The sequence below is a fragment of the Lepidochelys kempii genome, chromosome 23, assembly GCF_965140285.1.
Source record: "Lepidochelys kempii isolate rLepKem1 chromosome 23, rLepKem1.hap1, whole genome shotgun sequence".
In the NCBI taxonomy this organism is placed as follows: domain Eukaryota; kingdom Metazoa; phylum Chordata; order Testudines; family Cheloniidae; genus Lepidochelys; species Lepidochelys kempii.
In genome coordinates this window covers 2,150,130-2,177,875 of record NC_136402.1, presented here as the reverse complement: position 1 = coordinate 2,177,875, position 27,746 = coordinate 2,150,130, and the positions used below count along the sequence as shown (strand labels likewise).

Genomic DNA, 27,746 nt, shown 5'->3' with positions numbered 1-27,746 from the left:
AAGCATTCATCATCTTGGAAACAGCTTGTCAGTAACCCCTCGTAGCCACAAAGGGCTGAGCAACACATTCCCCACCCCTCTCCCTTCTCAGGTCCCCCCTGCACTCTTGGGAGCTGGATGTTGAAAAAGGGATGTGGAAAAGGCAGGGCCATGCCCCAGCAGAGCAGTCTGCAGAGCTAGGATCGAACCTGCTTCATCCCAAGAGATGAACCAGTCCAGGTATATTTGGAGAAAGTGCAAAGAGCCACAAAAATGATTCCAGGGCTGGAAAAAACACTTTACAATGAGAGACTTAAGGAGGTTGATCTGTTTAGTGTATTGAGAAGATCAAGAGGTGACTTGATTATGGTGTATAAGTACCTTCCTGGGGAGAAAATTTCATATTGCTAAAGGGCTCTTTAATCTAGCAGAGACAGGCGGAACAAGAACGAATGGCGGGAAGTTAAATCCACACAAATCAGAGTTAGAAGGAAGGGAGATTAACAGGGAGGGTGATTAACCACGGGAATGAACTCCCAAGGAAAGTGGCAGATTCTGCATTTCTTAAAGACTTCAGATCATGGCTGACTCTCTGGAAGAGAGACTTTAGCCAGACAAATTATTTGGCTTAATACAGAGATAACGCTGAACTACTCTGGCCTGTGTGATACGGAAAATCAAACTAGATGATCTAATGATCCTTTCGAGCCTTGAATGCTATGGATTAGTGCAAAATGATTAGTGCAACATTATCTATTCAATTTCTCCTAATGCATCCCCCTTAATTGATGTTTGTTTGTTTTTTATTGCCTCTTGTTAGGTATTTGTTGCTGATCCTCCCGGGAGACGATTCTGTCCGTTCTTCCAGGTTAGGTGAGGGTAGCAAGCTCCAGCCACTGAAAGGCAGAAACAAAACCGAACCATTTAGCAGGCAACCCAAGTCTTTGTGTATCTTCGATGCTGTGTGTCAAGATAAGTGCTGCCAAACAGAACCCCCCACTGGAAGCTGCTTTAGGAAAGATGGTTGCATGGGTCATAGGAAAGAGAAAAGCAAGGGGTGGGGCAGAATTTCACTAGCGTTTTTTATACTCTGGGGTGGGTCAGGAAGCAATTCTACCCACTGCAGAGTGTTCAGCGGGGCCCTACGGTGGCGGCTGAGTGATGCATTGGGTAAACATGCTAGTCCTTTGCCACCGGAGTAATGGCTGGCACGGTTTGTCCAAGATACGCCCAAGCCCGAAAGGGCAGTATGGTGATGGACAGCATTGGTAGATCTGTGTGTCGGAAGCCTGGGGTGGAATAGCCAAGATTGAGGGACATCAGTAGAGGTGGTGGGGTGGAGGCAGGAGTGTAATAGCAGGGATGGGAGGCTGATTGGGACCAAGGGTGTTAAGAACAGCTGTGGGGAAGAAGCCCGGAACGGGACGAGAAGGGGAGAGGGGTTGTGGTTTGGGATTGCAGGTGGACTTGGGCTGAGATAGCAGTGGGGGCTGCGGATTGGGACTGAGGAGCACCAGCACGGCTGCGTGTGGCAATCTCCGAACTGTACTAGTAGGTGTCAGGATTGAGGTGTAGCGGCCAAGCTGTTAGAGACCCAGGAGTAGCTTGGCACTCGGCAGAGCTGAGTGGGAGAAGTTTGTCCTGCTCCTGTCTGCACTTTACTTGGCTCAAACCAGCCCTTCTTCCTTCCACTGCTAAACAGGTGCTCCGAATGCCTTCTCTTGAAGGACAGGACAAGGGGGGGATTACGAGGATGATTTGGTGCATGCCCATCCCGACCAGACCCAGCAGTGGAGCATGAGATGGTACAGCACAACAGGTCAGGGCAGCCGGAACACAGAAGCTCGTGAGCATGAGCCTCAGGCTTACTCAATGCTGCTGCAGAAGGAATAGGGGTCTCGGCTCAGTGCCTGGCATTGGGGCAAAGAGCAGCAGCCGCTATGAGCGAGAGACAGTAACCCATGCTTCTCACCTCCTTCTGCGTCATGGTGATCATCCCATCACCGGTTTTGTCATACGCTCGGCACTGCCCTGCCACAACCAAAAGAAAGCGAGACTTAGGAGGCAGCTGTTGCCCACGTAACGCTCCCACCCCAATGCCTGCGTGCACACAGTAGGATGCTCCTCTGCCCTGCAATGTGCACACTCGTTTGCACCAGTGCAAAGCTGGTGTCAAGTGCTGCCATTTGGAATTGGTGGCACTTGGCGTGGTCGCTTTGCACTGGTGTCAACGGCTGCCCGGTGAGCACGGAATGGAGACACCGACCCAGGGAACATCAGTCTCTGTTGCACACAGGAGCCTGAAGTTCGGCCCTTACATCCCAATTTGCATCACTGACTCCACGGTGTTTAAATTCAGCAGTTCCATCGTGCCCTATAGTTGACATCGCATGCCCATAACATTCAAGCAAGTGGAGTGTTCTGAGCCATTGTTCCAGTTTAGATCTGTTTCCAAAACCATGTGGCCCTCCACACAGATTGCTTTTAAATCCTCTTCTTAAATGAGCAGCTGGAGTTACCCACTGATTAATACATGGAGCAAAAGCTTCATGCCCTGCTCTTCCAGTGTCTCCCCTCTGCTGCCTGGTCTCATGCTGGCTTCCCATCTCTTGCTACAAGACACACCCCAATTCAACAAGAAACTGGGCTCGCTATAGGGATCACTGGGTGAGATCTCTGGCCTGTGCTGTACAGGAGGGACAGACTGGGATGGTCAGAATGATCCATTCTGATCTTAACATCTCTGAATCTCCTGCATGGGATTCAAACCTCTTCTCCTCCCCTTCAGCCCCCTTTAAAATTCTCCATTTTACATCTCTTCTCCTTCCCCCAGCTAGCACCCGGTTTACCACCGGGGCATGTTGCAAGGGCTGTATTTCTCCTGACTTGTTCTGAGGAGACAGATTGGATGAAGTGGAAAGGTGGGGAGAAGATGGGTTACGAATGGTTGCTGACACTGGGGTGTTCTTAGCATGTGATTTGTGCATGTGGCTCTGTTGCTGGAGAGGCGTGGATCCGCACAGCCACTCGCGGCGGAGCTGCTCATCATCTGTTAGCCTAGCTGGAGACGGTGCTTACTGAAGATGGCTTCCAGCTGCACCATGCAGGACAGGAAGCTGTCGAAGTTGATCATCAGGTAGCAGTCGCGGTATTTGCTTGTGATGACCTCCCTCAGCTGGTGGTTCAAGTGGAAACCTGCGTGCAAAGGGCGAAAAGGACAATGAAAGTCTGAGATTCACACGGTGTTCGGACTTTCACCGGGGCTTGTTGTTGCAGCTATTACCCAGGCTGATCTTGTCTTCTCCAGTTTAACGCGCCTCAATATCTCAACAGACACCTACTCGAAGCTGGGGGCACTCAGTGGGTGCCTCCTGTCCTGGAAAGGCTGTATGGTCTAGGGATTACAGCACAGCCGTGGGGACTCGAGAGCACTGTGACCTTTGCAAGTTACTTGATTTCACAGAGAGGCAAAGAGGCAGTGAGGTTAAGAGAATCCCTATTTAATTACTCTAAATGGCTTTGAACTCTTGAATGGAAGATGAAAGCATCGTGCTCATGACCTGGCCCTGGGTCAGTTCCTGGGGCTAATGTTTAGCACTCCTGGTGTCAGAGCTTTTTCCTGCTTGTATTTGTGCCAGTCGCTGTACGAACAGCCCTGGCAGGAGCATCCAGTCTAAAGAGAGGAAACAGGGGAGGGGAACAGAGGCGGAGGAGGGTGACTTGCCCAGGCCCCCAACAGGTCCATGACCGAGCTGAGAGTGTGGGCTCCTGGTCCTAGTTTAAAAACACTGGGCATGTTTAGTCTTGTGAAAAGACAACTGAGGGAGGACCTGAGAATAGCCAGGAAGGGCTGTTATAAAGAGGGTGGGGATCAGCTGTTCTCCGTGTCCACTGAAGGGAGGACAAGATGTGATGGGCTTAATCTGCAGCAGGGGAGATTTAGGTTGGATAGAAGTAGAAACTTTCTAACCCTAAGGGGAGTAAACCTCTGGGACAGGCTTCCAAGGGAGGTTGTGTGATCCCCTTCACTGGATTGGACAGACCCTGGTCAGGGCTGGTCTAGGGTTACACGGCCCAGCCTCAGTGACGTCTCGAGGTCCCTCCCAGCCCGACGTTTCTCTGATTCGAGGATTGCTGACTCTATTGCACAGCGGGTCAGGCAAGCACCCCACGTTTTCCTCCCTGTCCCCAGTGGCCAGGATTTCCTGAGCTTGAGAAATGACTGCGACGCTTCAGAAATTGGTGGCAGCATTTCCAAGTTGCGGGGTGGAGGAGGTGGGGGACACCTCCAGGTCTTTTTATCAGAGGGTTAAGCCCCATTTTTGCACTCAGATCTGCACCCCCCCCCCCATTTAGGGTAGCTCTCTGACCGTATGCCTTGTCTCTATCCTCACACATGTCTGAGCAGAGTTCCACAGCGGGGGGGCCCCCCCTTGATCCCTCTGCAGCAGTGTCCCCCGCAGCTGGCCAGCTGCTGTTTCCCCTTAGACCCCTCCACACCTTTGAGGCTTCACCCTTTTGGCAGGCGTGGTCAATGCTGTTCCTGCATCCCAACAGAGGTCACAGAGCCCCAACCGTTTCCCTGCTGCTCTCCTTTAACTCCTGACACCGCCCCTCTCCTTACCTGCTGCATCCAGCGCCAGCTGCATTTCATGGATGTTCATTGTCCCTGTGAGGTCCACGTCGTACTCGATAAAGACAGCCTGTCAAATGGGAGCAGAAGAGTTAGGATCCAAGAGAGTACACGGGCTTAAAATCACACCCTGCCCCATCCCTGAGCCAGAGGCCAGCACCAAGAGGAATCTAATTCAGGGTTTCACATGGAGCCCAATCCACATGCAGCCCCCTGGTCAGTGCATTTTGTGGGTCTCTGACCCCAGTCAGCACTGGGAAGCGGCAGCTCTCCCTGACTTGGCTGGAAGTTGTGACCCCTTGGCAGCTCTGAAGATCAAGCCCAGTGCCAGAGGCATTAGCTCAGAGAGGTGTGAACTGCCTCTGTCCCTCTCGGGAAAGGGTGAACGCAGAGGCCCAGTGATCATTTAGGTGTCCGATAACTATTTCGTCACTGATTTAAGAACGGGGAGGGAGGTTCACTGAGCCATACAACGTACTGTGAGCGATGCCTTATTTTGGTGACTCGCAAGGGCAGAGCTTGGAAGAGTACCAATCTTCCCCTATCCCCTGGAGCCCCTTTACTGGGCAGCCTACAGAGATGGGGATTGTTTGCTTCTCCGGAAGGGCAGCATGGCTAATAACCCAGCCGCTGCGTCACTCTGGGGGGGTGGGACTCGAACCTGTGACTTTCTGCCACCATGCGTACCTCCCATTCTTTAATTTTGCTCCACAGGTGCTTGAACTCTGGCAGCGTCAGTTTGCCGGTCTTGCTGTGCTGATGCCGCTCAGTGAAGGGAAAACACCAGCCCTGCGCCGGGAGGAGATGCGCAGCTCTCTCCGATTCCTGTTTCCCACCCGGCTGGCTTTTGTAGCAAAGGGGAGCCTGTCTCAACTTCCCCTGTTCTCCCACCACCGTTCCCCGTTCACAGGGCAATGGAGAGCTTGGTGTCTGTGGGCTGCGCCCAGAGCGGGGAGCCCCATTGGGGTATCCTCCGCAATGAGGTGAACGTGGCTCTTTGGACAGTTTTACCTGTGGGTAACCCATCCTAGGTTATCAGGCTACTACAACTCACGCCTGTGGGCTGTAAGCCCTACATCTCAATGGGAATTTGGTGCCTTAGTACCTCTGAGGAGCTGGGACAAACTTCTTTAGCTCACACTTTGGTAGGCACGTGCTTCTAGGTCCAGGGTTCAAACCCCACTGACCCAAGTGGGATTAGCACTTTGAGCTCATTGATGGGGTTTCCCAGCAGGAGGGTTGGCAATCCAAAGTCCTAAGATCCCTTCATCATACGAGAGCCGGACCCCAGAGGCACTGCCCCTTCCTTATTCATGCAAACAGCTCCCTCCTCCCCAGTGAGGTCCTGTTCCCAGGCGGCTCTGGGGCTCAGCTCAGGCCAAACCCACCCATAGAGCAAACATAGGAATTGCCGGAAACCAGGGAACCAGCTACTCAAGTTTCCCATCTCCAACAGTGGCCGGCTCCAGAGAACAGTGGAAGAGCCACACAATCGGAAGATACGGGACAATCTGCCCCTTTGATCTGTAATACGCATTGCCAGCAAGAGAAGACGGAGGCTGAGCATTGCTATCCCAGTTACAGCTGAGTTCCCTCATGCCAGGGCCTCGTCGTGGGGTTACCCTGTCCTGGGCCATGTGATGTTTTTTTCTTAACATCTGCCACCCTAGTTTTCTTCTCCAAAGGATACATCAAAGTGCTGGATGATCTTCTGGCAGAGCTCCAGGCCAAACCCATTCGTCTTCAGTTGACTCTCTGCAAGGTAAGCATGTGGCGATGTTAGATAAAGGCTTATCTCATAACGGTGGGCAAGACGGGGGTTTGGCCCATCATCTTTGCTGGGCCTGCAGCTGTCAAGAGGCACCGAAGCAGCCTGAAGTGTTTGCCATGCTCCTGGAGGGGAGGGGAGTCTAGTGGTTGGAACAGGGGAGTCTGGGAGTTACGACGGCTGGGTTCTGTCCTTGGCTCAGGGAAGGAAGTGGATTCCACAGAGCGGGTTGGGAGTTATACAGTGGTTGGAGCAGGCGGCGGGGGGCGGGGGGTCAAGCCTCCTGGATTCAATTTCTGCTGCTGGGACGGTATGTGACCTAATGGTTAGAGAGAGGGGACTGGGAGTCACCACTGCTGAGCGATATTCTTCGCTCATGGTGACTGGAGGGGTTGCGGGGGAGAGTGTGTTGTGTTGTCCAGTGGTTAGAGCAGGGGACTGGGAGCCAGGACTCCTGGCTTCTCTTCCTGCCTCTGCCGCAGACTGCCTGTGCAACCTTGGGCATGTCACTTCCCCTCTCCTGTGCCTCAGTTTCCCCATCCCTCAAAGGAGGAGAACTGTACTACCTTACCTCGCAAGGGGGAAAGGCCAAGTGTTCCACTTGCAGAGACACCTGCCGGACAGGTCCTGTCTGAACTGGTCAAACACTGGCTCCCTTGGTGCTGAACTGTTTTATTTCCATTGTGACCAGACCCTTTCCCGTCTCGAGAGGGAGAAAGCCTGGGACAGGCCAACTTTCCACCCTCTAAGCTGAGTCCATTGGAGGTTGCAGACAGAGTCGGGGATGTTTTGGGATTAAAGCTCCTCTCTGGGACAGCAGGGCTAAGGAGTGCAGGGAAGGTAGAACCAATTCCCTGGTTCCCTCGAGAGGTGATTGTGCAGGGACACTCACGCTTTGCCGTGACCTTGTTCAGGATATCCTGCAATTTGGCAGTGTCGATCTGTTTGTCCTGCCAACCAAGCAACACAAGTGGATTTAAATGGGGTTTCCCAGAAGCGGGATGGATGGTCCAGGGGTCAGCGAGCTAGCCTGGTACTGGGGTCAATTCCTTGCTTTGCCACAGACTCTGTGTCAACCTGGGCAAGTCACTTAGCTTCTCTGTGCCTCAGTTTCCCCACTGTACAATAGGGGTAATCACACTTCCTCCTACCAGCCCCTGCGAGGTAGGGATGAGAACATCAGAGCTGCCACACTTGGTCAGACTAGGGTCCATCTTGCCCAGGATCCTATCTCTGACAGAGGCCCATACCAGAGCTTAAGGGGAAGTGTACAGAACAGGGCAATCATGGAACGATTAACCCCTGGCTTCTGGCAATCAGAGGTGTAGGGTTGCCCCGAGCATTGGGTTGTGTCCCTGACCATCTTGGCTAATAGCCATTGGTGAATCTGTTCTCCATGAACTTATCCAGTTCTTTTTTGAACCCCATTATACTTTTGGCCAACCCCTGGCAATGAGTTCCACAGGTTAATTGTGCATTGCATGAAAAAGTACTTCCTCTTGTTTGTGTTAAATCTGCTGCCTATTAATTTTACTGGGTGACCCCTGGTTTTTGTATTGTGGGAAAGGGCAAATAACACTTCTCTTTTCACTGCTTCCACACCGTTCGTGATTTTCTAGACCTCTATCATATCCCACCACCACCCCCTTTAGCTATCTCTGTTCTAAGCTGAACAACCCTAATCTATATGAAAGAGCATGGGGTGCTCAGATACTGTGTTAATGGGGGGCAGACAAATACCATTGGATTGGTTGATTTCCCCCCATAGAGAACACTGGAAATAGCCAGTTGTCTTTTCCATCCTTGCAACCCCTGTGTGGGTTCAGTTCATCTGAGGTCAGAACTTGGCCCCAAGAGCAAATCAAAGCGTTCGTAGGAAATCCAGAGCCCAGCTGTGTAGAAAAAGAGCCCAATAACCCATCCCATTCAAAACATTCAAACCCAGGATCCTCCCCACCCCACTCACCAGTCCTGCAAGCTTCAGGAAGGTTTGCTCGAATTCCTCCTCATTGGGGATTCTCTGGGGAAAGAGGGTCAGGTTTTCAGGCCAGCTGCCTGTGGCATTTTGCCTAAAATATTTTCACCTGTGAAGAAACTCGGTGGAATCTTTGCCTGCAACACAAGAGGCTCTGCTCTGGGTGCCGCTAGAGGGGGCCAAGGAATGAGGGATCATTGGGGTGAGACGTGGTAGGAAAGCTACCCCAGCGTGAAAGGCTGAGGAAAAACCATGCCCCCAATTTTCCATTTAGTTTCGGATCATTCCTAGGTTTTTAGTCCCTCCGAGGGAAAATACTAGGGCTGTTTTTTCTCTTTTGCATTTCTAACCTGCTGCAGATGGGGGGCAAATGGGTTGTCAATGCACAAATCCGCACTCGGTTCCTTACAGCCATTTGGGGCTTATTGACACATGAACCGGAACCAGATCCCTTGTAATTCACACCGCCGGTTATTTTGGTGCCTATCTGTGCATGGACATTTTGGTTTAAGAGCACTGTAGGCTGCTGGCTGGTCCCCCTAGCTTTGGAGAAAATCAACACCACACCCAGAGTCTTGGTGCACCGACACCTTCAACAAACCCAGACAGAGGACAGTTCAGCATAAATCCAGTCACTAACTTTCCACTGAACCAGAGTCTCCCTTGCCAGGGCTTCCCTGCTCCTGGCAACTCTTCCCAGTCCTCGCTGATGCCTGATACTCCCCTCTGCCAGGCCCAAAGCCCTGTTCTTAAAGGGGTGCTGCTTCAGGACAGGACTGGCCAGCCCCAGCTCTCTGGCCCTTAGCCATATGTCTACACTGCAGTAAAAAACCCTGCCTCACTGTTTCTCAGAGCCCAGATCAATTGCCTCAGGCTCGGACTATGGGGCTAAAAATTGCAGTGTAGACATTCAGGCTTGGGATGGAGCCCAAGTTCCGGGACCCTCCTCCTTCACGGGGTCTCAGGGGCTGGACGCCAGCCTGAGCCCGAACATCAGGGAGCGGAGGGATAGCTCAGTGGTTTGAGCATTGGCCTGCTAAACCCAGGGTTGTGAGTTCAATCCTGGAGGGGGCCATTTAGGGATCTGGGGCAAAAATTGGGGATTGGTCCTGCTTTGAGCAGGGGGTTGGACTAGATGACCTCCTGAGGTCCCTTCCAATCCTGATATTCTATGATTCTATGATCTACACGGCAACCGTTAGCCCCATGGCCTAAGTCAGCCGACCTGAGCCAGCCACGGCTGTGCTGCAGGGCTTTTACTGCCGTGTAGCCGTACTCTAAAGGGGCAGCCCAAGTGCCATGACTTGTATTAAATTAGAGATAGGAGGTTCCCACGCTAAAACCAGTGTCGACACGCTGACTGACAAGAGGTGGTGAATTACCTGAATTAACCGACCTGTGTGAACACTTGTTTTGGTTTCTTTTCATAGGCCAAAAGGTGCCTTAGAGGATCTCGCCTGACCTCCTGCATAACACTGGCCAGCCAGTGCATTTTATCCAGATGCCCCTGTACCGAGCCCAACAAGGTATGTTTGGCTAACGCATCTCTTCCGGTGTCCGGTCTGGATCTGAAGACACCGCGAGATGGAGAAACGACAACTCCCCTTGGGAGTTTGTCCCAGTGGCTAATCACCCACACGGTTAAGAAAGTGTTGCCTGATTTCTGAGCCGGAATTCATCTGGCTTAGGCTTGTTAGCATGAGCTGAACTGACCTCAGCCTGATTTACATGGAAATCAAAATGTCTTAAAAATTACAGCTTCAGTTACCAACCCTGCCACTGCGGGATGGAAGCAAAGAGCAATTGCACAGTCTGGTAGTGTCTCGTCATTAAGAACATCCCTAGTTTTTCCCTTTTCTGGTTTCATTCCACACCCTCTAAATTCTCCTTTCGGAGGGGATCACCCCAAAGGGCTTTGAGGCAATGGAAAGAATCCCATTGGCTTGAATGAGCCTTGGATCAAGCCCTGTGTTAATATCGTTTATCCAACATTGTGTCCGCACGACTCCCTCTGTACACTTGTGGTCACGTTGATTGCAGTGTGTAGCCACCTACAGTTCGGAAGAAAGGCTGCTATTTTTCTTAGCTTTGGCTTATGTTCATCTATAAATCCCTTTAACAGCAGCTGCGTGCATTCAGCCAGGAACAACCCTGGCTACATTTCAGAAGGCTCCCTTCCCCGACCCCGCCCACCCCCTGCCCCTTCCTCCACCTGAATCCACATGTATAGTGGCTGAGTTTGTCCTGCAGAATGTTCTCAAGAGCTGCTGGCTGATGGTTTTTGTGCTTCCTGGCTAGGTGTGTTTCACCAGCGAGTGGACTTAGCCCTGCGTTGGGAACGCGGAAAGGACGGTGTTGAAAATTCCTTGGAAGCACATTGAGATGCTGGGATGGAACGTGCTTCACTGGTAAGCGTGACTGTCCACAGTAAGTTAGCCGAGATGCTGTTACCTGAGGGGGTCTCATGTCTGCTCTGATTTCATCATTGATTTCCCTGGAAGTCACAAAAATATTACACAATAGCTTGTTAAGATGGGCACTCAGTATTTGTCTATCTGAGGTTCTTCGATCGATGGCCCTCTGTTACTGGAGAACTGAGCGCCTCACCCTCTTTAGTGTATTTATCCTCATACACCTGTGAGGTCGGGAGGTGCTGTTCTCCCCATTGTACAGACGGGGGAAGTGAGGCTGTGAATGGCTTGCCCATGGTACAGAGGAACGCTTTGGCAGCCCTGGGAATTGAATCTCCTTATCCCTTCCTCCCAGTATCGGGTTGTTTTCTTTACTCTTTTCCTTCTCTCTCTCTTCTTTAGCATCTTCCTTTTGTTTAGCCATTTAGAGTCAGCGTTGCAGCCCTCTCTGGGACAGCACTTGAGCAAATGCTTAATACGCTTAGACGTGCTTAAAGTTAAGCATGTGCTTTCGAAACAGGGATGGATTTAAGCGCTTGCTTAAAATGCATTGGTGATCTGAGGCCTTAAACTGTGCCACGCCGCCTGCTGCTGCCATTGCACTGGTGTCCGATAGAGGGCGCTATCCCACTGGACCACACCCACACCCCGTTTGATCCCTTGCCCAGCTCCAGTGTTAGGAGACCACTCTGCAGTGGCAGGGGTTGAAAAGAATCGCCATGCAGCGGATGGGAAATGCATGCAGCGCCTCGAGGTACCAGGCTGCTGTATAACGTGGATTAGACATCAGACACCCCCTCTGGTGACCTAGGTATTTAACTTCATTGTAGGGATGCGGTAACTGAGGCACAGAGCAGGGACACAACTTGCCCAAGCTCACACTGGGAGATGGGGGAAGAATTGGGAAAAGAATCCCAGTCTCTTGAATCCCAGCCCCTGTGCTCTGACCACTAGCTAATATTCCCTTGGAGATCCAGGAAAAGAACCCAGGAGTCCTGACTCCCAGCCTAACCATTAGCCCCCATTCTCTTCCCAGAGCTGGGAATGGAACCCAGGAGTCATAGCCCCCCATTGTTAACTTAACCGCTCCCCAACACATCTGGGGCAGGGCCCCCACAGTCCTGACTCCCAGTCCCTTCTTTAACCCCTCAGCCATGCTGTCGATGGGCGTCAAAGTGCAAAGCACTATTAAACTGGATGCGCCAAGCCCACACCGTGCAAACCCCTGTTCACGGCTTCTCTTTGCAAGGCCCGTGGGTGTCAGGGAGCTGGGACTCACAGGAACTTGTGTGCCTTCTCCGTGAAGATGCGCAGGATGAAATCGGACTCCTCCATCGGGTAGCCAGTGCTGGGGATGATGAGATAATCCCCTGGCGGCAGCCTGTAGCGGCCGGTGACATCCCTCATAGGGATGTGCGAGGTCCAACACACAGCATGGAGAGGCTGGAGCAGCGCCCTCCTCTGGGACATGGTCTTCTGCTCCAGGTACTGCGGGGAGATGGGTCTGAAATCAGTGGGAGTTGGGTGCCGAAATAACTCTGAGGGTCTGGGCCAGTCAGTGTGGAACTTGGTCAGTGACTGGGCTTGTAGTCTGCTGGGGCGGGCTCCAGTTGTTGCAGAGGTATTGGGTTTGCTTGCCTCCTAGCCAGTTCAAACCAGCTGAGTTCCAGGGAAGCCAATGGAGTGACACCCGTTTAGATGGGCTGGCGATCTGGCCCCATTGACAGCACCCAAAGGAACAACGCCAATTTATACCACCCGGGGATCTGGCTCTGTTCACTCCTTTTAGATCCCATTCATTGATCTTTCCCGCAGTTCCCAACATGGCCCAAGCTGCTCTCTGAGCCGTCCCCACCAGCATCCCCGTGTTTTAACCTCTGCGAATCAACCGCCTGGCCACAAGCTGGGATGAAAGTCTGGCCCATGCACGGAGAGCCAGGGCTGATGGAAAGCCCAGCTTCTCTCTCGCTAGTTACCTCCTTGGGCATCTGTAAGAGAAAAACAGCAGAGAGCGACTGAGCAAGAAACCCTGGTGGTCTCTGTGGTCCTCCCCTCCCTCCCCAGGGCTCTTCTGCTCCCTCCGCTGGGACACAGAGCAGGCTCTGACAGGGGGCTGCGCACACCATGTCCCTACAGCGTCACTCACGAGGAGCATCGGGGTTCCCAGCGGGATGCAGAACCTGCTCCATTCCCGCTGACTGGAGCAGGCAGCTTCCTTACAGCACCACCCTGCCCTGCCCGGGGCTTCTCAAGGAAGCCGTAAGAGGCTGCCGCAGCCTTGTGGTGAAAGCAGGAGACTGGGGGTCAGTTCGCGTCTCTCTGGGCCTCCCTTCCCCGCCTGTCGCGTGGAGGAGAACACTCCTTCCTCCGTCTATTCAGGGGCTGTCTCGCTTGACTTCTGCGCAGCACCTGGTGCAACGGGCACCCCGATCTTGGTGGGGTTCCAGGCAGCGCCCAGCATGAGGGGGCCTTGACCTCAGTTGGGGCGTCTCACTCCTCTTTGACCTGTCCCACTTCCCAGCACCCAAAATCCCCCTTGCTAATACCACCTTCCTCGCCCCTGACCCCAGTCCCAGGGTTGACTCTTCTGGGGGGATTATTTGCCTCTGGATTTAAGGGGGCCAGGGTCTCACCCTTGGCTGTCACTGCAAATCCAAGCGCTGCGGGACAATTGCCCCAAGCCCCTTGGCCAGGGGCGGGTAGCATAGCCGCTGGCACCCCCTTGGGGCTGTCACTCTCCGTGGGTGAGGACGCCCCAGCAAGGAGCTAGATGGAGCCCGCTGGGTGGGCAGAGAAGGGTTGGTGTATTGGGCCAGTGAGCTCAGTGGGAGGTGCTCCGGCTGACCCCAGGGCGGAGCGGGGCCCCTTACACTTCCCGGGGTCAGCCCTTACCTTCAGGATCTCAAAGCCAATGGGCAGAAAGTCCTTTCCCCTCTTCCTGCCCTGGCGCCGGTCCTTCTGCATCAGGGAGACCAGCAGGGTGCAGCTGGGGTCCAAGCGCTGCTTCCGCAGGTTGGACTCATCCGCCTCCAGCAGGCGGACATTGTACTGGGGGTTCATCCAGAAGTTGTCTGAGGGGGCGAGGCCAGTTCAGTCTCAGCATCGGCGTGGGGGGAAAGGGGGAGAGGGGGAGGTGACATTGCTCTTTATGCTTTGGGGGGGGCAAAGAACCTCCCCCACCCCTAGGAATCCCTGCAATTGCTTCAGCATGCAACAGCCCCCCCCCCCCCGCTGCATCCACTCCCCCCAGCCCATGTGGGGGGCTGTGGGTGGAAAAGGCCCTGTGGATCTGCCTAGTCATTGATCCCCCAACCCCATCCCAGGTTCTGCCCCTAAGGCCCCTGTGTGCACCAGCCGGCAGGCCCCCCCGCCATACACAGCCGCTTGGCTCCTTCAGGGGCTCCTTGTGCCCTGCCCCACCCCCACCCCCCCGGATCTGCTGCAGCCCCTCAATCCCGACCCGCAGCCCCCTGTAATTCCAGGGCCAGCTGACATGTTGAGTTCTCTCTGTGCTCCGTCTCAGGGGGGTTTCTCAGTGGGGACAAGCTGTGGGGCTCAGGCTGAGGATCAGCAGCCTTTGTTCACCCTGACCTAACCATGAGAGGGCTCATGAGCCAGTCCCTCTCCCCACTCCTCCTTCGGGCAGAGGCCTTTACCTCGAAGGCCCGAGCTCCTGCACCCGCCGGCGGTATAGCCGATGCTCCAGCGCCCCTGGAAGGAGTGAACGTTCCAGGCGACCTCCTTCTCCTCTTCCAGCAAGTCTGGAGTCAGGCTGCAGATCTCCAGGCCGTCAAAGTACCGCAGGAACTCGTCCATTTGCATCCTGTCCGTTGACACAGACAGAGAGAGAGCAGAGAGGTGCAGACACAATCTAGTACTGGTCTGTCAGGAAGCCCTGGAGCACCTGGCTCTGAGCAGGATCCAGCGGCCCAGCTCCCCAGCTGGCAGAAATCGGTTCAGTCCTGTCCACTCCAGTGGAGCTGCACCAGTTTACACACCAGCTGGGGACTGGGCCCCATTCTCTCCCCACGCTTGTAGAGACTCACACGTGGCCTAGCCTGTCTCTTTACTGCATCCCTGTGCAATAGCAGGGATTCCATCTAGCAGGCCAGGGCACCAGACGGGGAGCCCCAAGACCTGGGTTCTATTCTGAGCCCTGCTACTGACCTGCTGGGTGATCTTGTGCCAGGCGCGTCCCCTCCCTGTGCCTCAGTTTCCCCTCCCAACGTTTGTTTATTTCAACTGTAACTTCTCTGAGGCAGCTCCCAGCACAAAGCGGGCGCTGATCACAGTTGGGGTCTGTGCAGCACCCAGCACAATAGGGCCCGATCTTTGTCAGGGTCTTTGCAGCGCCTGGCATAACAGGGACCTCAATCTCGGTCGGAGGCCTGGGCACTACCATAATGCTACTGGTAATAACACTAGTAATGCAAAACAGCGCCGCCTGTCATACTTGACATGCCCTGCGCTGCCCTTTCCTACCCCGGTATCAGCTCCCCCAAATAGTCCCCTTTGTTGTGTGTGGGGCTGGGTCTCTTACCAGAATTCCCCGTCTTCCTTTCTCACTTGTAGGCTCTTCTGGAGCTGGGGATCCAGCCCTGCCCACAGCGAGGAGCTAAGCAGAGAGGAGAAGGGTGCAGGGGTTAGATGTGCTACCCGGGACTCTGCCACCCAGTGTCTGGGCCATATAGACCCTGCACCTGCCCCAGAGTTACTGGCTCAGGTCCTTTAGCTCTGGCAGCTGAGGCTTGTGCTTTGAGATGCAGAGTCCCACTCCAGGCATGTAGTTGTGATGGGGGGAGTCACCAGGTTTCACACAGCCTTACAAGTTCTTCGTGTGTGAGCAAGGGTTCAGTCTTTGAAGAAACACCGCGTTGTCATTAATTTTATTTTGAGGCCCTCTGGCAAGCAGCCGGGGAGTTTGCGCTCCACCCTCACTCAAGTCAGCTTTTGGGGGTGGAGCCGGGAACCGCGTGGTGGGGCTGAGATCCCTGAACGAGGGGCTCACCTGAGTGCCGCGTGGGACCAGCCTTGCTCCAGGACTGGCATGTCTAGTGTCAATAAATAAGTTGTACTGAGAACATTCCCTGATGCCACATCCCTGATTTCTCTTCCAGTGGGAAACTAGCCCCCCAACGCCCCGTACGCTGCTGCTTGCAGAGGGGTGACGAGCTAGTGAGCACGGGAAACTAAGCTAACGGAGCTGGGTCTGTTAGCTCAGGCTGGGAAGGCTTGTGTTTCCTAGTGCAGAGACCCTGGGTGTAATCGCTGCTCACCCATAAAGTAACACAGCCTGGGGGTGATGTATGTTGCAAGCAGTTGTCAGAACACTGTCGTGTTCCTCATTAAAACTCTGGTGTGCCCCTCGGGTCCACCCCACTCTTTGCCCCACACTCACTGGTCGCTCCACCGGCCGTTCCACTCCACCTTTCCCCAGGGGTTCCTCAGCCGCAGCAGCTTTAACTTCTTGCCCCTGTGATCCAGCTGTACAAAGGCACACGGGGAAACAGGCTTGAATCGTGGCATGTGGTCGGCATTCAGGAAGGTTGCTGGGACCCTGCCCGGCCCATCACGCTGACCAGTCATGGCTCATTGTTTCCTTGGGCCCTGTCTGTGTCTACCTGTCAACCCTTGTGTTATCCGTTGCCGGTACCCCAGTCTGTCTTTCTGTTCTCTGTTTGTACAGCGCCTAGCGCTGTGGGGCTCTGCGCTGTGAAAGGCTCCCAGGTGCTACGGTGATGTGGTAATTATCGAAGGATGGTTGAGGCGCTTGCCTGGAGCTCCCCTGGCCTCAGTTTCCCCATTTGTATAATGGGAATTTTGTGGGCTAGTTAGATCAGTGATGGGCAACTGGAAGGTAGCAGAGGGAGACAATATGTACTAAAATCCTTTGCGGGGGGGATTGAGTCCTGACAGCCTGTCACGGGGGCAGGGGTGGGATGCCCTGGCAGGGGGCAGTTAGCAAACCCACCCCGCAGCGGCAGGTCCTGTCGTGCAGGCTGGGCCCAGCTCCCCCTCCAGCCCGTTGGCTCTCACCAAAGTATCATGTGACCTGCACATCCACATGCAGGCGGGGAGCCCCCCAGGATATCTCCCCGCTGCACTGCCTGATCACCTGCCAGGGGTGGCCGCCCAAAGAAGACGACGCAGCGGGCCAGGCCGGCTCCCTGGTTTACAGTGGAACCCCACTGCAGCAGGGATTGTCTGTGCAGCACCTGGCACGATGGGGCTCTGATCTCGTTGGGGGCCTTTGGGGGCTCCTGCGATACGCTTCACAGAGCTAACCAGGCTGTGTCTCTGCCCCCAGAATCCCCGAGCGCCACCCGGCACTACGTTCTGTGCTCCCTCAGCCAGTGGAAGGAGGGGTGGCTACGGGCCCACCTTGCGAGCAGCCGTTATGGAGTAGGCGTGTCCCTTCACCAGCCCCTCTGGCATGAGTCCCTCCATGTCCTCTTTCTGGGAGATCTAGGGGAGAGGGAAGAAACACCCCCCCCCAATCAGGCTTTGCCTACGCTACGGCAAGGTACTCCGCTGAGAGACTTGGGGTCCCCTTGCCGTGCCTGCTACGCCCACTCCCGCCAAGCGCCCCCGGTGTGTGCCAAACCCAGCCGGGTTAGAACCGCAAGCAGCACGGGCTGGTGGGTAGGATTGTGCACTGGGACCCTCAGAGCGCAGGGTGTTACTCCCACCTCTGCTACTCAGCTGGGTCATTCCCCATCCTGCCTGTTGTCTTGTCTGTAGAACGTCAGCTCTTTGGACTCTGCATTTTACAGAACCTAGCATAATGGGGGACCCTGATCTCGGCCAGGGGCTGGGCAGCGCCCGGCCCCGACGGGGCCCTGATCTTGGCTGGTATCTGCAGCACCTGGCACAACGGGAGCCTTGATTTCGGTCAGGGTCTGTGTAGGTCTGGTAGCCAACATCATAGTAGGCTCCTAAACAGCTGTGTGGCCCAGCCACCACTAGAAGGAGCCAGAACCACACAGGAGAAGTGCAACCCTCACACATGCCAGGAGCTGGTTAAGATCCCAAGGTCCTGGGTTCAAGTTTTGCTCCTGGTGCTCCACCGGGGGCCCAGCATTACATCAGCTGCTGAGAGGAGAGATTCTCCCTACACTCACCTTGATGTGTGCCCCCATCAGAGACCTCTTCCTGAGGGCCACGCGGATAACCTTGAAGAGCTCTGGGTTGGGCATCTTGAGCTGGTAGCTTTCGCCGACCCCGCCCGTGAAGTCCACAAAGGCCTCGTTCATGTACCCACCGTTCATGGCCTCGTAAGAGCCATTGAGCCTGAAACAGATATTGGGGCAGTGAGTGGGAAGGGGAAACAGAAAGGGAGCATGCAGGATTGGGAGGCAGGACTCCTGGGTTCTGTGCCCAGCTGCAGGTGGAGAGTGGGGTCTGGTGGATTAGAGCAGGGGGGGTTGGGACTCAGGACTCCTGGGGCCTATGCCAGTGACTGTGTGGTTTTGGACAGGCTCTGTGCCTCAGTTTCCCCCACTGTCAACTTGGGAAAATGAACTTTTCCCCCTTTTCTCGGCTCTCTGAGTTCTCTGGCCAGCCAGTACGACATCAGTACCAAGGATTGCTTTGTTCCCCAGCTACGTAGCCTCATGGCAATGCAAGGCTGGGGGCAAAGCTACCCGGCTGTAGGGCAGGGATGAGCCAACTCACTTGGCATAGGCTTTCTCCAGTAGGGGCATCCAGAATTCATTGCTCTGGCAGGAGCGCACGAAGACCAGTTCTCCGTTCTTCACAGGCAGCCGGTCGTCAACCACCACATCCACCCACTGCCCGTACTGCCAGAACTGGAGAGTAAGAACCCATTAGCACAGTACATGCTGCTACCGGACCCAAAGGCCAACACGTTTCTGTCAGTGACTCCACAATTAAGCCTAATAGTGTTGGTCCCTGAGATCTCCCTGATCCAGTTTAGGAAGGCAGAAGCCAGTCCCTGGTATCCAAAAGGTTGAGAAACACTGAACTGAAGCCTTTCCATTCAACAGTGCCACTCTGGTGCCTTATGGGAGGAGTTGTTCAGTCACCTTGTGTTCCTAGTCTCCTCTATGGGCCAATCCCCCTGGTTGGACTACATCTCCCATGATGCCCCATGGCCAGGGAGGCCTATGAAACACGCCCTCGAAGAGGCAAGATGGTGATGCATCCTGGGAGATGTAGTCCAAACCTGGGAGCCCTGGCCATGCAGGAGAACAGGCACATGAGACCCTGGAACTACAATTCCCATGAGGCACCATGGTGGCAATTTTTTAAATCAAAATATTTCAGGTTTTCGGGCATTTGATGGAAAAATTTTGGTCAGGCCCTCAATCCGGGATCGGCCCCACAGCAGCACCCTCATATTGGAAAGTCTCCAGCACAGAGCACCACTGGTCAGTGCCATGAAGTTCTGAGCCAAATTCCCCATGCGTCTGAGGTTGTTCAGAGCCAAGGTTTTGGCTTAGTCCCGATTGATGCTTTGGGTGGCGGGGGCAGGGGACACTGGTTTGCTGGGACATCGCATGCTTGGGAGCTCAACCTGAATGACCCTGCTTGCTACTTAGGGGAGATTGGAAACAATTGGGGGGGAGGAGTTGGAGACTAGGGGCTAGGAGAAGGTGAACAGCACATCCTGAGCGAGAGATTTCCATGACAGCATAAGGAGTGACATGGAGCAGAACGCAAGAGGTGCGGAAAGTGGCCAGGGCTGAGCTGTGGGTGCCTCTCGCTTCTGACAATCGGACCCTTCGTCCGTTTGGTCTTTCTGCGTTGAGGTTGGACAGCACCTAACGCATTGGCACCTGGGGCCCCGCAATGTGCCAACCCTGAAGTAAAGGCTCCCTTTCACTCCTAATGCACAGCCTAGGCTACGATCCTGCAACTGCCCTAGCCACCCCACCTCCCCCCCCGGCCAGGTGGGGAAATACCCCCTCTGTCTACCACCATCCGCCAGCTCCTCTGACCAGCCCCCTTTTGGTCCCGCAGGTCGGGCAACCCACCTGGAAATGGAAGATGCCAGCATAGCCCTCTCGTGCAAAGCTTTGCTCTCTGGGTACCACCCTCTGCATGAGCCGTGGGTAGAGGGTGAGAGACGCAGCTGCAGCCAGGAACCAGCAGTTGCCTGTTGGAGGGGTGAGTGGATTGGGACTGTTCTGTTGCACTGGATCATTTGAACCCACGACCTTTGGTGCTAACAGCTTCAGCTAAACCAGCTGCGCTGGCTCAGAGACGGACTCGCATCCCACAGAACTCTGTTCACCTAGTTAGCAAGCTGTTTCCCTGGAAGCTCTTCACACTTTCCAAGGTTTGCATTAATCTGTTGCAATAACACACAAATGCTGGCATTTCTAATGCAATGAGCTCCTAAGGTGCTTATGTTAAACCATATTGAATGTAGTTTAATTCAGTAAGATTTGTCCAGGCAGTGGCAGGAAACTGCAGGGAAATTCTCTCTTGTGTCTGTACGTGGGTTAGCCACTGGAGAGCAGGGCTGTCCCCCACGTGTGCCACTCCGGGCCAACAGGAAAGGCACAGCAGTTGTGAGGGTGCAGCTACTGCCCACGTGTGGCGTGAGGGCTCTGTCGGCAGGGCTAAGTTTGCAGCCCACCTCTTTGCGCATTGTCGAAGGTGGAAGATGAAACCACGTGCAGGGCGCTCAGAAGGGGAGGAGAAGGTGCTTACCCAGCTGGCCCTGTTTGACATCAGTCCGGCTCATTTCCTCTTCTACGAACTTTGGGGACCTGCAGATTTCCTGCAAGACAGAATAGAGAAGGGAGCTTTCTGGCTTGAGGAGCAGAGTCCAGCACGGATATTCTACAGCAGGAGGGGAATGAATGGTTGACTGTCATTTTTTTATACCGCGAGGGCAGGCGTCACCAGGTGGCGCTGTTACATGAAGTCTTCCGAGTTCTGAGTGTGCGAGCAGGGTTTGAGTCTCATGCAGACATGCTGTGTAGTTTGGGGTTTGCACAAGGGTTTTGTGTAGCGGCAGCTTGGGGAGAGAGGGAGCTGGGAGAGTAGCCAGGTAGTTTGCGCTCTGCCTTTCACACTGTTGAGTGTCCGTTCCTGAGGCAGAGTTGCTCCTTGAGCTTTGGTGTTGGTCTATGATTCCCAGGACAAGGTATCACCCTGCATGCTGTTTGACCATCTCACATCAAGACTGGGGCATGGATGTAAATAAAGCAAGTTACACCTAGAATAGACACACACTCCACATCAGTGATTTCTCCTGCAATGGGAAGCCAAACTGCCGGGCTCCAGACACCTGCTGCCATTCAGCACAGGGGCAACAGTGGTGTCAGTAGTAGGATACTAGCGGCAGAAGAAGGGGCAACACTACAGATGTTGAGTGTTCTCATCTGAAAGCTATCTAGCCCTGTTCCCATCCCTCTGTTTACAGTGCATTCTTCACTAGCAACCGTAGCTTCAGCCGCAAACGACTTGCCACTCTTGTGGGGGCGCAGTAGAGATGGGATGTGGAGGGCGGGGGGGCATTAGGCCGGTCTCAGGACCTTTCATCCATTCCAGCTGATGGGAAATTTCCCATTTGCAGCTGAGCTTGCAAGATTTCCACCATCCCAGGCCAAATCGTTGCCAGCGCATCTTGCGTGGAACTCAAGCCCTGGTCTGGACTCAATTCGGTACTGGGATCCCTTTGACAATGGTGTGAGAGCCTGCCTCAAGCAGTCGGAGCGCTTGCGAGCTCATGATCAGTACTCACTGCGAGACACACCTGGGTACAGGAAGAATAGGCAGCCTAACCTCTGCCCGACTCCGGTTTCTGATTAGTGAAACAAATCACTTCTCATTTGGCTAATCGTAAAGCAAACAACCTAGAAGCTACACTTCTGCCTATACTGCAACAGGGACTGAGAAGAGAGCTCCAGGCGAAGAAAACAAGTCACCTTCTTAATTAGAGACTTGCATTCTTGCCCTGTTAAGTGACAGCTTTGTTTGTGCCCAGGGCTGCTGCAGCCACCCCTCTGCCGTCCCAATTCCCGATGAACGAGACGCTGTGGTTACTTATTGCACTAGCTCCTAGGGATCCATTTTGGAGCTAGGGAAACTGAGGCCCAGAGAGATGCAGTAACTTGTCCAAGGACATGCCGGAGGCAGTTAACCAGGATTTGAACCCTATCTCCTGAGTCCACATCCAGTGTCTTAACCACAAGACTAACCTTGCTCAGCTTAGATGTGGGGACTCTCTCACTTGGTGTGTCTACACCTGGTGCGACAGGGCCCTGATCTTAGTTGGGGTCTGGGCAGCGCCCGGCGTGACGGGGCCCTGGTCTCGGTGGGCGTCTGGTCAGCGCCCGTCACAACGGGGCCCTGATCTCGGTCGGGGTCTGGGCAGCGGCCGGTGTGACGGGGCCCTGATCTCAGTCGGGGTCTGGGCAGCTGTGACGAAGGGGGACTGTTCTTAATGGTTCCTCTGAATAGTGTGGGGGTGCCTCAGTTTCCCCTGTGCAGTTCTTAAGTATTTAGGTGGTGGGATGAGGGTGTATGATCATTGCAGAGCCCTAGAGGGCAGGTGTGTGCAGGGGTCTGGACACAGAGAATGGCCGACACCCTGTTTCCTGGCCACTGATGGCCTGGGCCCTTCCCCCCTGCAAGGTGAGAGCTAAAGGGTTGGAGAACAAAGGAATCCGGTGACCTCCTGGCCCGGCAAAAGGGACAAAGCCCAGAGGAGGAGGGGCTGGAGGGAGTTTCAGTTTGGGGCTGGCTGGAGACATGGAGTGAAGGGCAGACGTGGTTGTCTGGCTCACTGCCCCCCAAAATGGACCCAGCTGAGGGGTCCTGTTCTCTGGACCTGCAAGCTCTGTGTTAGACCATGTTCCTGTCGTCTAATAAACCTCTGTTTTACTGGCTGGCTGAGAGTCCCGTCTGACTGCGAAGTTGGGGGGCAGGACCCTCTGGCTTCCCCAGGACCCTGCCTGGGCGGACTCGCTGGGGGAAGCGCCCGGAGGGGCAGAGGAGGCTGAATGCTCCAAGGTCAGACCCAGGAAGGTGGAAGCCGGGTGAGCTGTGTGTCCTGCAGACAGGCTGCTCACAGGAAGGCGACTGCCCCAGAGTCCTGCCTGGCTTCATGGGGAGCAGTTCCAGAGCATTGCCTGCAAACTCCGTGACAACTGGTGGCAGAAGTGAGATGTACTGCACCCCATGGATGGCGCTTCCTGCAATAAGTGACTGGGAAGCAGTAAAACGAAGGGGGATTGATGAGGACCAGGCGTGCTGAAGAGGAGAGGAGCGGTTTCGGGGGGCGGTTAACCCCTGGGAGTGTGTGACCAGCGAGAAGGACTGTGCAGTAATGGGGTCCCCCTGGGGACTGCGGTGAGCAGTTTCAGGGGCGGAGGAGCCTGCGGCTTGGCCCTGGGAGAGAGAAGGACTTTTGCAGTAACAGGGTTCCCCGGGGGATTGCAGCGAGCGGGGGATTGCAGAGAGCGGTCCAAGGGGTGGAGGAGTCTGCCACTCGACCCTGGCAGAGAGGTGGTGACCTCGAGAAGGGCTGGCACACGAGGGGTTCTCCCTGGAAACCGTGGGGAGCTGAGAGCACACAGGCCTGTGAGTCCACAGCAACTTGGGAGGAGCGGAGTGATGGCCTGTCACCGTCTCCTTAAGAAGGACACTGTAACCCTGTGCAGAAAGGGAGGGTTGAGCATTGGGAAGTTCACCAAAGCACAGTTCATCGTGCAGCTGGAGGAGGATGACCGCTCTAAGGGACAGATTCCTGACCCCAAATGGGGCTATAGCAGGATCTGGGAGCAGCTGGAGTAGTAGCCAGGCATCCCCAAGACTACTGTCCCCAACCAGACGAGGGTCTTCACGATCAGGTTCCCCATCAGGGGATCGAGACGGACGGGATTGGAGCTGAGTCCGAGGGAGCCAGAGGACCGTGAGAGACAGCGAGAGCCCGAGAAAGAGCTGCAGAAGCAGCAGCAGCATGAACTGGCGGTGGGGGAGTGGAGAGGCCTAGGGGACCTCCCCGGGGTGAGTGGGGATAGACCCCGGGGGGCCAGTTCCGCAGGGAACCTCGGGACTAAATTGCTGCCCCTAGTTAAGGAGGGGGGGATGCCCACCTCACTGCCTTTGAGCAGGCTAGTGATTTGAACCAGGGGGACCCTGCGGAAAACCCCCTGTGTCTAGCTCCCTTGCTGGGTCCCAAGGCCACAGACTCCGTCAGCCAGATGGGTGGGGAGGTGGACAGGCTCCCACTCCTGGCCCCGGCCTATATGTCTGTGTGGAGTCTCCTGGGGCCAGGCCCCTTGGACCCCCAGTGGGAGAGGAAGGTGACGGTCAATGGGGAGACATTCCTGGGGTGGCGAGATCCTGGGACTGTTGTCAGGCCCAGGGTGGTGCAGCCTTAGATGCGGAGGGGCTGTGTGAGGGTCCCAGGGACGAAGCCCCTCGCCCTGCCTATGGCCCAGATCCCTGTGCAGACCCAGGAGGGGTGGGGCTGGCTGGTTGTTGGGGTTCTCCAGGATATCGGCTGCGAGCCCCATTTTGTGGGGTGACTGTGTCTCTTTGGGACAGGATCCAGGCCCTGCTCCTGTAACGGCCAAGGATTTGAATTTGAATCCAGGGAACCGATCGGTGGAGAGGAAAATGGTCAGTGAAAATGCAGATGACCTGGGCTAGCAGCGGGGAGGAGCTGTAGGCTCAGGCTACCTGCCTACCTGTAACCAGACCCCTGGGGCTGGGTGGGACAGAGAGATGCTCCCCCCCCACCTTGCACACCGGAGAGGGGGGCTCAGGGGGCTCAGGCTGGCTCTGATGCAGTGAGGAAAGCAGCGAGCTCGCTGCCTGCCCCCACTGGGACAGCAAGGGCAGCCCTGAGCACGGGGGGAGCTGAGACCCCAGCTGAGTGGGGGGAGACACAGGCAGGGCAGGGGATCTGTGGGGAGGGGCAAGGTGCTGGGTAAGGAAAGTCTGGATGAGCCTAGGCAGCCTTGTGATCTGATGGCTGTGTCTAGTCAGCAGGGTGGGAAGGTGAGGAGAGTGGAAGATGAGTGTCCCTGGACCTTACCTGTTAGCTGGGTGGAGAAGTGGGACAGTGAAGGAAACGTGCCTGTGTCTGTCAGGGGTATTGACTTGCCTGTGGAGGGAGCTACCCCGGTCTCCAAGCAGTTGTCTGTGACCAGCCTTGTGTGCTGGGACCAGGGGAATGAGATCCCAAGCTGTGTGTCTGGGAAAGGAGAAAGTGTGTCCGGCTCTTCTTTGTCTGTGGAGCAGACAGAAGGGACCTTTCAGCCTGTGACGGTTGAGGGTCGTGCAGTTGTCTCAGAGTTGGTTCTGGATTCAGCTAAAGCCCAGGAAGGGAAGGGTCCTAAGTTTGTGTCTGCTCGGGAGAATGGCCCTGTAACTAGGTCGCATCCAGTTAGTGTCCTAGCAAAATCCCAGAGCCCAGACAATTCTGGTGCTTGTATTTTGCCTGTTGCTAGTGTGTTGTTGGGAAAGGGTGTTGCAACTCTGTCTAATCAGGGTGAGATCCTAGCCAGGGCACAAGGAGAGTCTGAAGGTGATTTGATTGTGTTACCTACTGAGGGTGTGGAAACCTGTAGCAAGAAGGAAAAGATTCCTGAACTTGTGTGTGGCAAAGGGAAGGAGAATGCTTCTGACCTTTAATCTAGGAAGTCTGTGAGTTTGCCTGAACCGGGATTGTGTAGGAATCCGCCTGATGGGCCAGAGATGATTCTGGATGTAAGGGAGACCAAGAAAGAGTCTGTTGTTGCTCAGGAAAGTGTTCCTCTAGAGCAAGCCCTAGGTGAAGAGGGTAAGAGCAGAATTTCTGTGGGGGTGAATTGTTGCATAGAAAAGCCCTAGGGAAAGGAATCCTCATGGAGTCTTTGCAAGCAGTTTACTGCAACTGAAGGGTGTGAAAGTGATTTAATCAAGAAAGCTTCAGTTCCTAACAACCAGAAATTTTCTGTTGTAAATGGATCCACTGACTTTCCTGTTGAAAGATCCAGTGTGGATAGCTTTGAGAAGGTCTCAGATGAAGTGAAAGCTGTTAAGAAAGTTAAACAGTCCGATAACCAAGTGGCTGTGTTTGGCCAGCTTGCTGGGGAGAAGACCCAATCCCAGTTTGACCCCCTGGTGTTTTGGGGTGGCCAAAGGGCACAGGCCACATAAACCCCGCATAAACCTTCCCACATGCGGCCTGCGAGTGCTATCAACCACCCCCGACCTAAGGGAGGGCGTGAAACTGGAAGGGCCTGGTGTAACTCCTACTAAGGAATGGGAGAGATGCTGGGGCATCCATGGGAACATTGGTGGCTTTGAACTTCCCTAGGTCACTGGCTAAAGTGACCCTGCTCAATTCGATCTCGAAGGGGGGAGAGATGTGACGAAGGGGGACTGTACTTAATGGTTTCTCTGAATAGTGTGGGGGTGCCTCAGTTTCCCCTGTGCAGTTCTTAAGTATCTAGGTGGAGGGATGAGGGTATATGATCACTGCAGAGCCCTAGAGGGCAGTTGTGTGCAGGGGTCTGGACACAGAGAATGACCGACACCCTGTGTCCTGGCCACTGATGGCCTGGGCCCTTCCCCCCTGCAAGGTGAGAGCTAAAGGGCTGGAGAACAAAGGAATCCGGTGACCTCCTGGCCCAGGAAAGGGACAAAGCCCAGAGGAGGAGGGGCTGGAGGGAGTTTCAGTTGTGGGCTGGCTGGAGACATGGAGTGAAGGGCAGACGTGGTTGTCTGGCTCACTGCCCCCCAAAATGGACCCAGCTGAGGGGTCCCGTTCTCTGCACCTGCAAGCTCTGTTTTAGACCATGTTCCTGTCGTCTAATAAACCTTCTGTTTTACTGGCTGGCTGAGAGTCACGTCTGACTGCGGAGTTGGGGTGCAGGACCCTCTGGCTTCCCCAGGAGCCCCACCTGAGTGGACTCGCTGGGGGGAAGCGCACGGAGGGGCAGAGGATGCTGAATGCTCCGAGGTCAGACCCAGGAAGGTGGAAGCCGGGTGAGCTTTGTGTCCTGAAGACAGGCTGCTCACAGGAAGGCGACTGCCCCAGAGTCCTGCCTGGCTTCATGGGGAGCAGTTCCAGAGCATCGCCCGGGGACTCCGTGACAGCAGCATCCGGCGCGACGGGGCCCTGATCTCGGCCGGGGTCTGGGCAGTGCCCGGCGCGACGGGGCCCTGATCTCGGCTGGGGTCTGGGCAGCGCCCGGCGCGACGGGGCCCTGATTTCGGTTGAGGTCTGGGCAGCGCCCGGCGCGACGGGGCCCTGATCTCGGCTGGGGTCTGGGCAGCGCTCGGCGCGACGGGGCCCTGATCTCGGCTGGGGTCTGGGCAGCGCTCGGCGCGACGGGGCCCTGATCTCGGCTGGGGTCTGGGCAGCGCCCGGCGCGACGGGGCCCTGATCTCGGCTGGGGTCTGGGCAGCGCCCGGCGCGACGGGGCCCTGATCTCGGCTGGGGTCTGGGCAGCGCCCGGCGCGACGGGGCCCTGATCTTGGCTGGGGTCTGGGCAGCGCCCGGCGCGACGGGGCCCTGATCTCGGCTGGGGTCTGGGCAGCGCCCGGCGCGACGGGGCCCTGATCTCAGCCGGGGAGACTAGGCGCTAACAACACCACCCACTGCACCTGGCTCCCTTTGCTTCCTGACCCCACAGAGGCAGCAGTGCGGCATCCTCCCATCCTCGGGAGACTCGTGGGGATTCACATCTTGCCTCTCCTCAGGGAGGGGGCCAGTGGCAGGGGGACCCCGGCGCCCTGCCTGCAGGGAGCGCTGGCTGGCTGCGAAAGCGTCTGACCTACCTGGGGCCTCTTCCACTCCAGCCCCTGGATATTCTCAGACCCACGTCCGAATTGCCAGTATCCAAGCGAGCTGGGGACGGCGTCGAAGAGCGGGTCGGTGAAGAGGCTTCGCCGCTGCAGACATTGCCTCTTGAGCTCCTGGTACCGCTGCCCCCAGTGTGGGGCGGCCTGGGGGGGCCCCGCGCTGGGGTCGCCGATGAGGCGGACGGTGATCCCCGGGGAAGCCAT

At 55.5% G+C, this 27,746-nt stretch overlaps 1 protein-coding gene across 1 annotated transcript; it reads right to left on the bottom strand.

The window, feature by feature from the left end:
- Positions 1-848: 848 nt before the first annotated feature.
- On the bottom strand, positions 849-27,746 carry CAPN12 (calpain 12). The gene is made up of 21 exons (XM_073322387.2): positions 27,519-27,746; positions 20,445-20,514; positions 19,763-19,884; positions 18,441-18,574; positions 17,888-18,056; positions 17,140-17,222; positions 16,165-16,239; positions 15,307-15,381; positions 14,423-14,589; positions 13,659-13,837; positions 12,743-12,754; positions 12,046-12,254; positions 10,807-10,849; positions 8,347-8,400; positions 7,273-7,330; positions 6,303-6,367; positions 5,300-5,368; positions 4,604-4,682; positions 3,058-3,174; positions 1,952-2,010; positions 849-875 (listed from the first exon to the last, which is right to left on the bottom strand). The coding sequence occupies exons 1-21, from the start codon at positions 27,744-27,746 to the stop codon at positions 849-851; spliced, it is 2,094 nt and encodes a 697-aa protein (XP_073178488.1).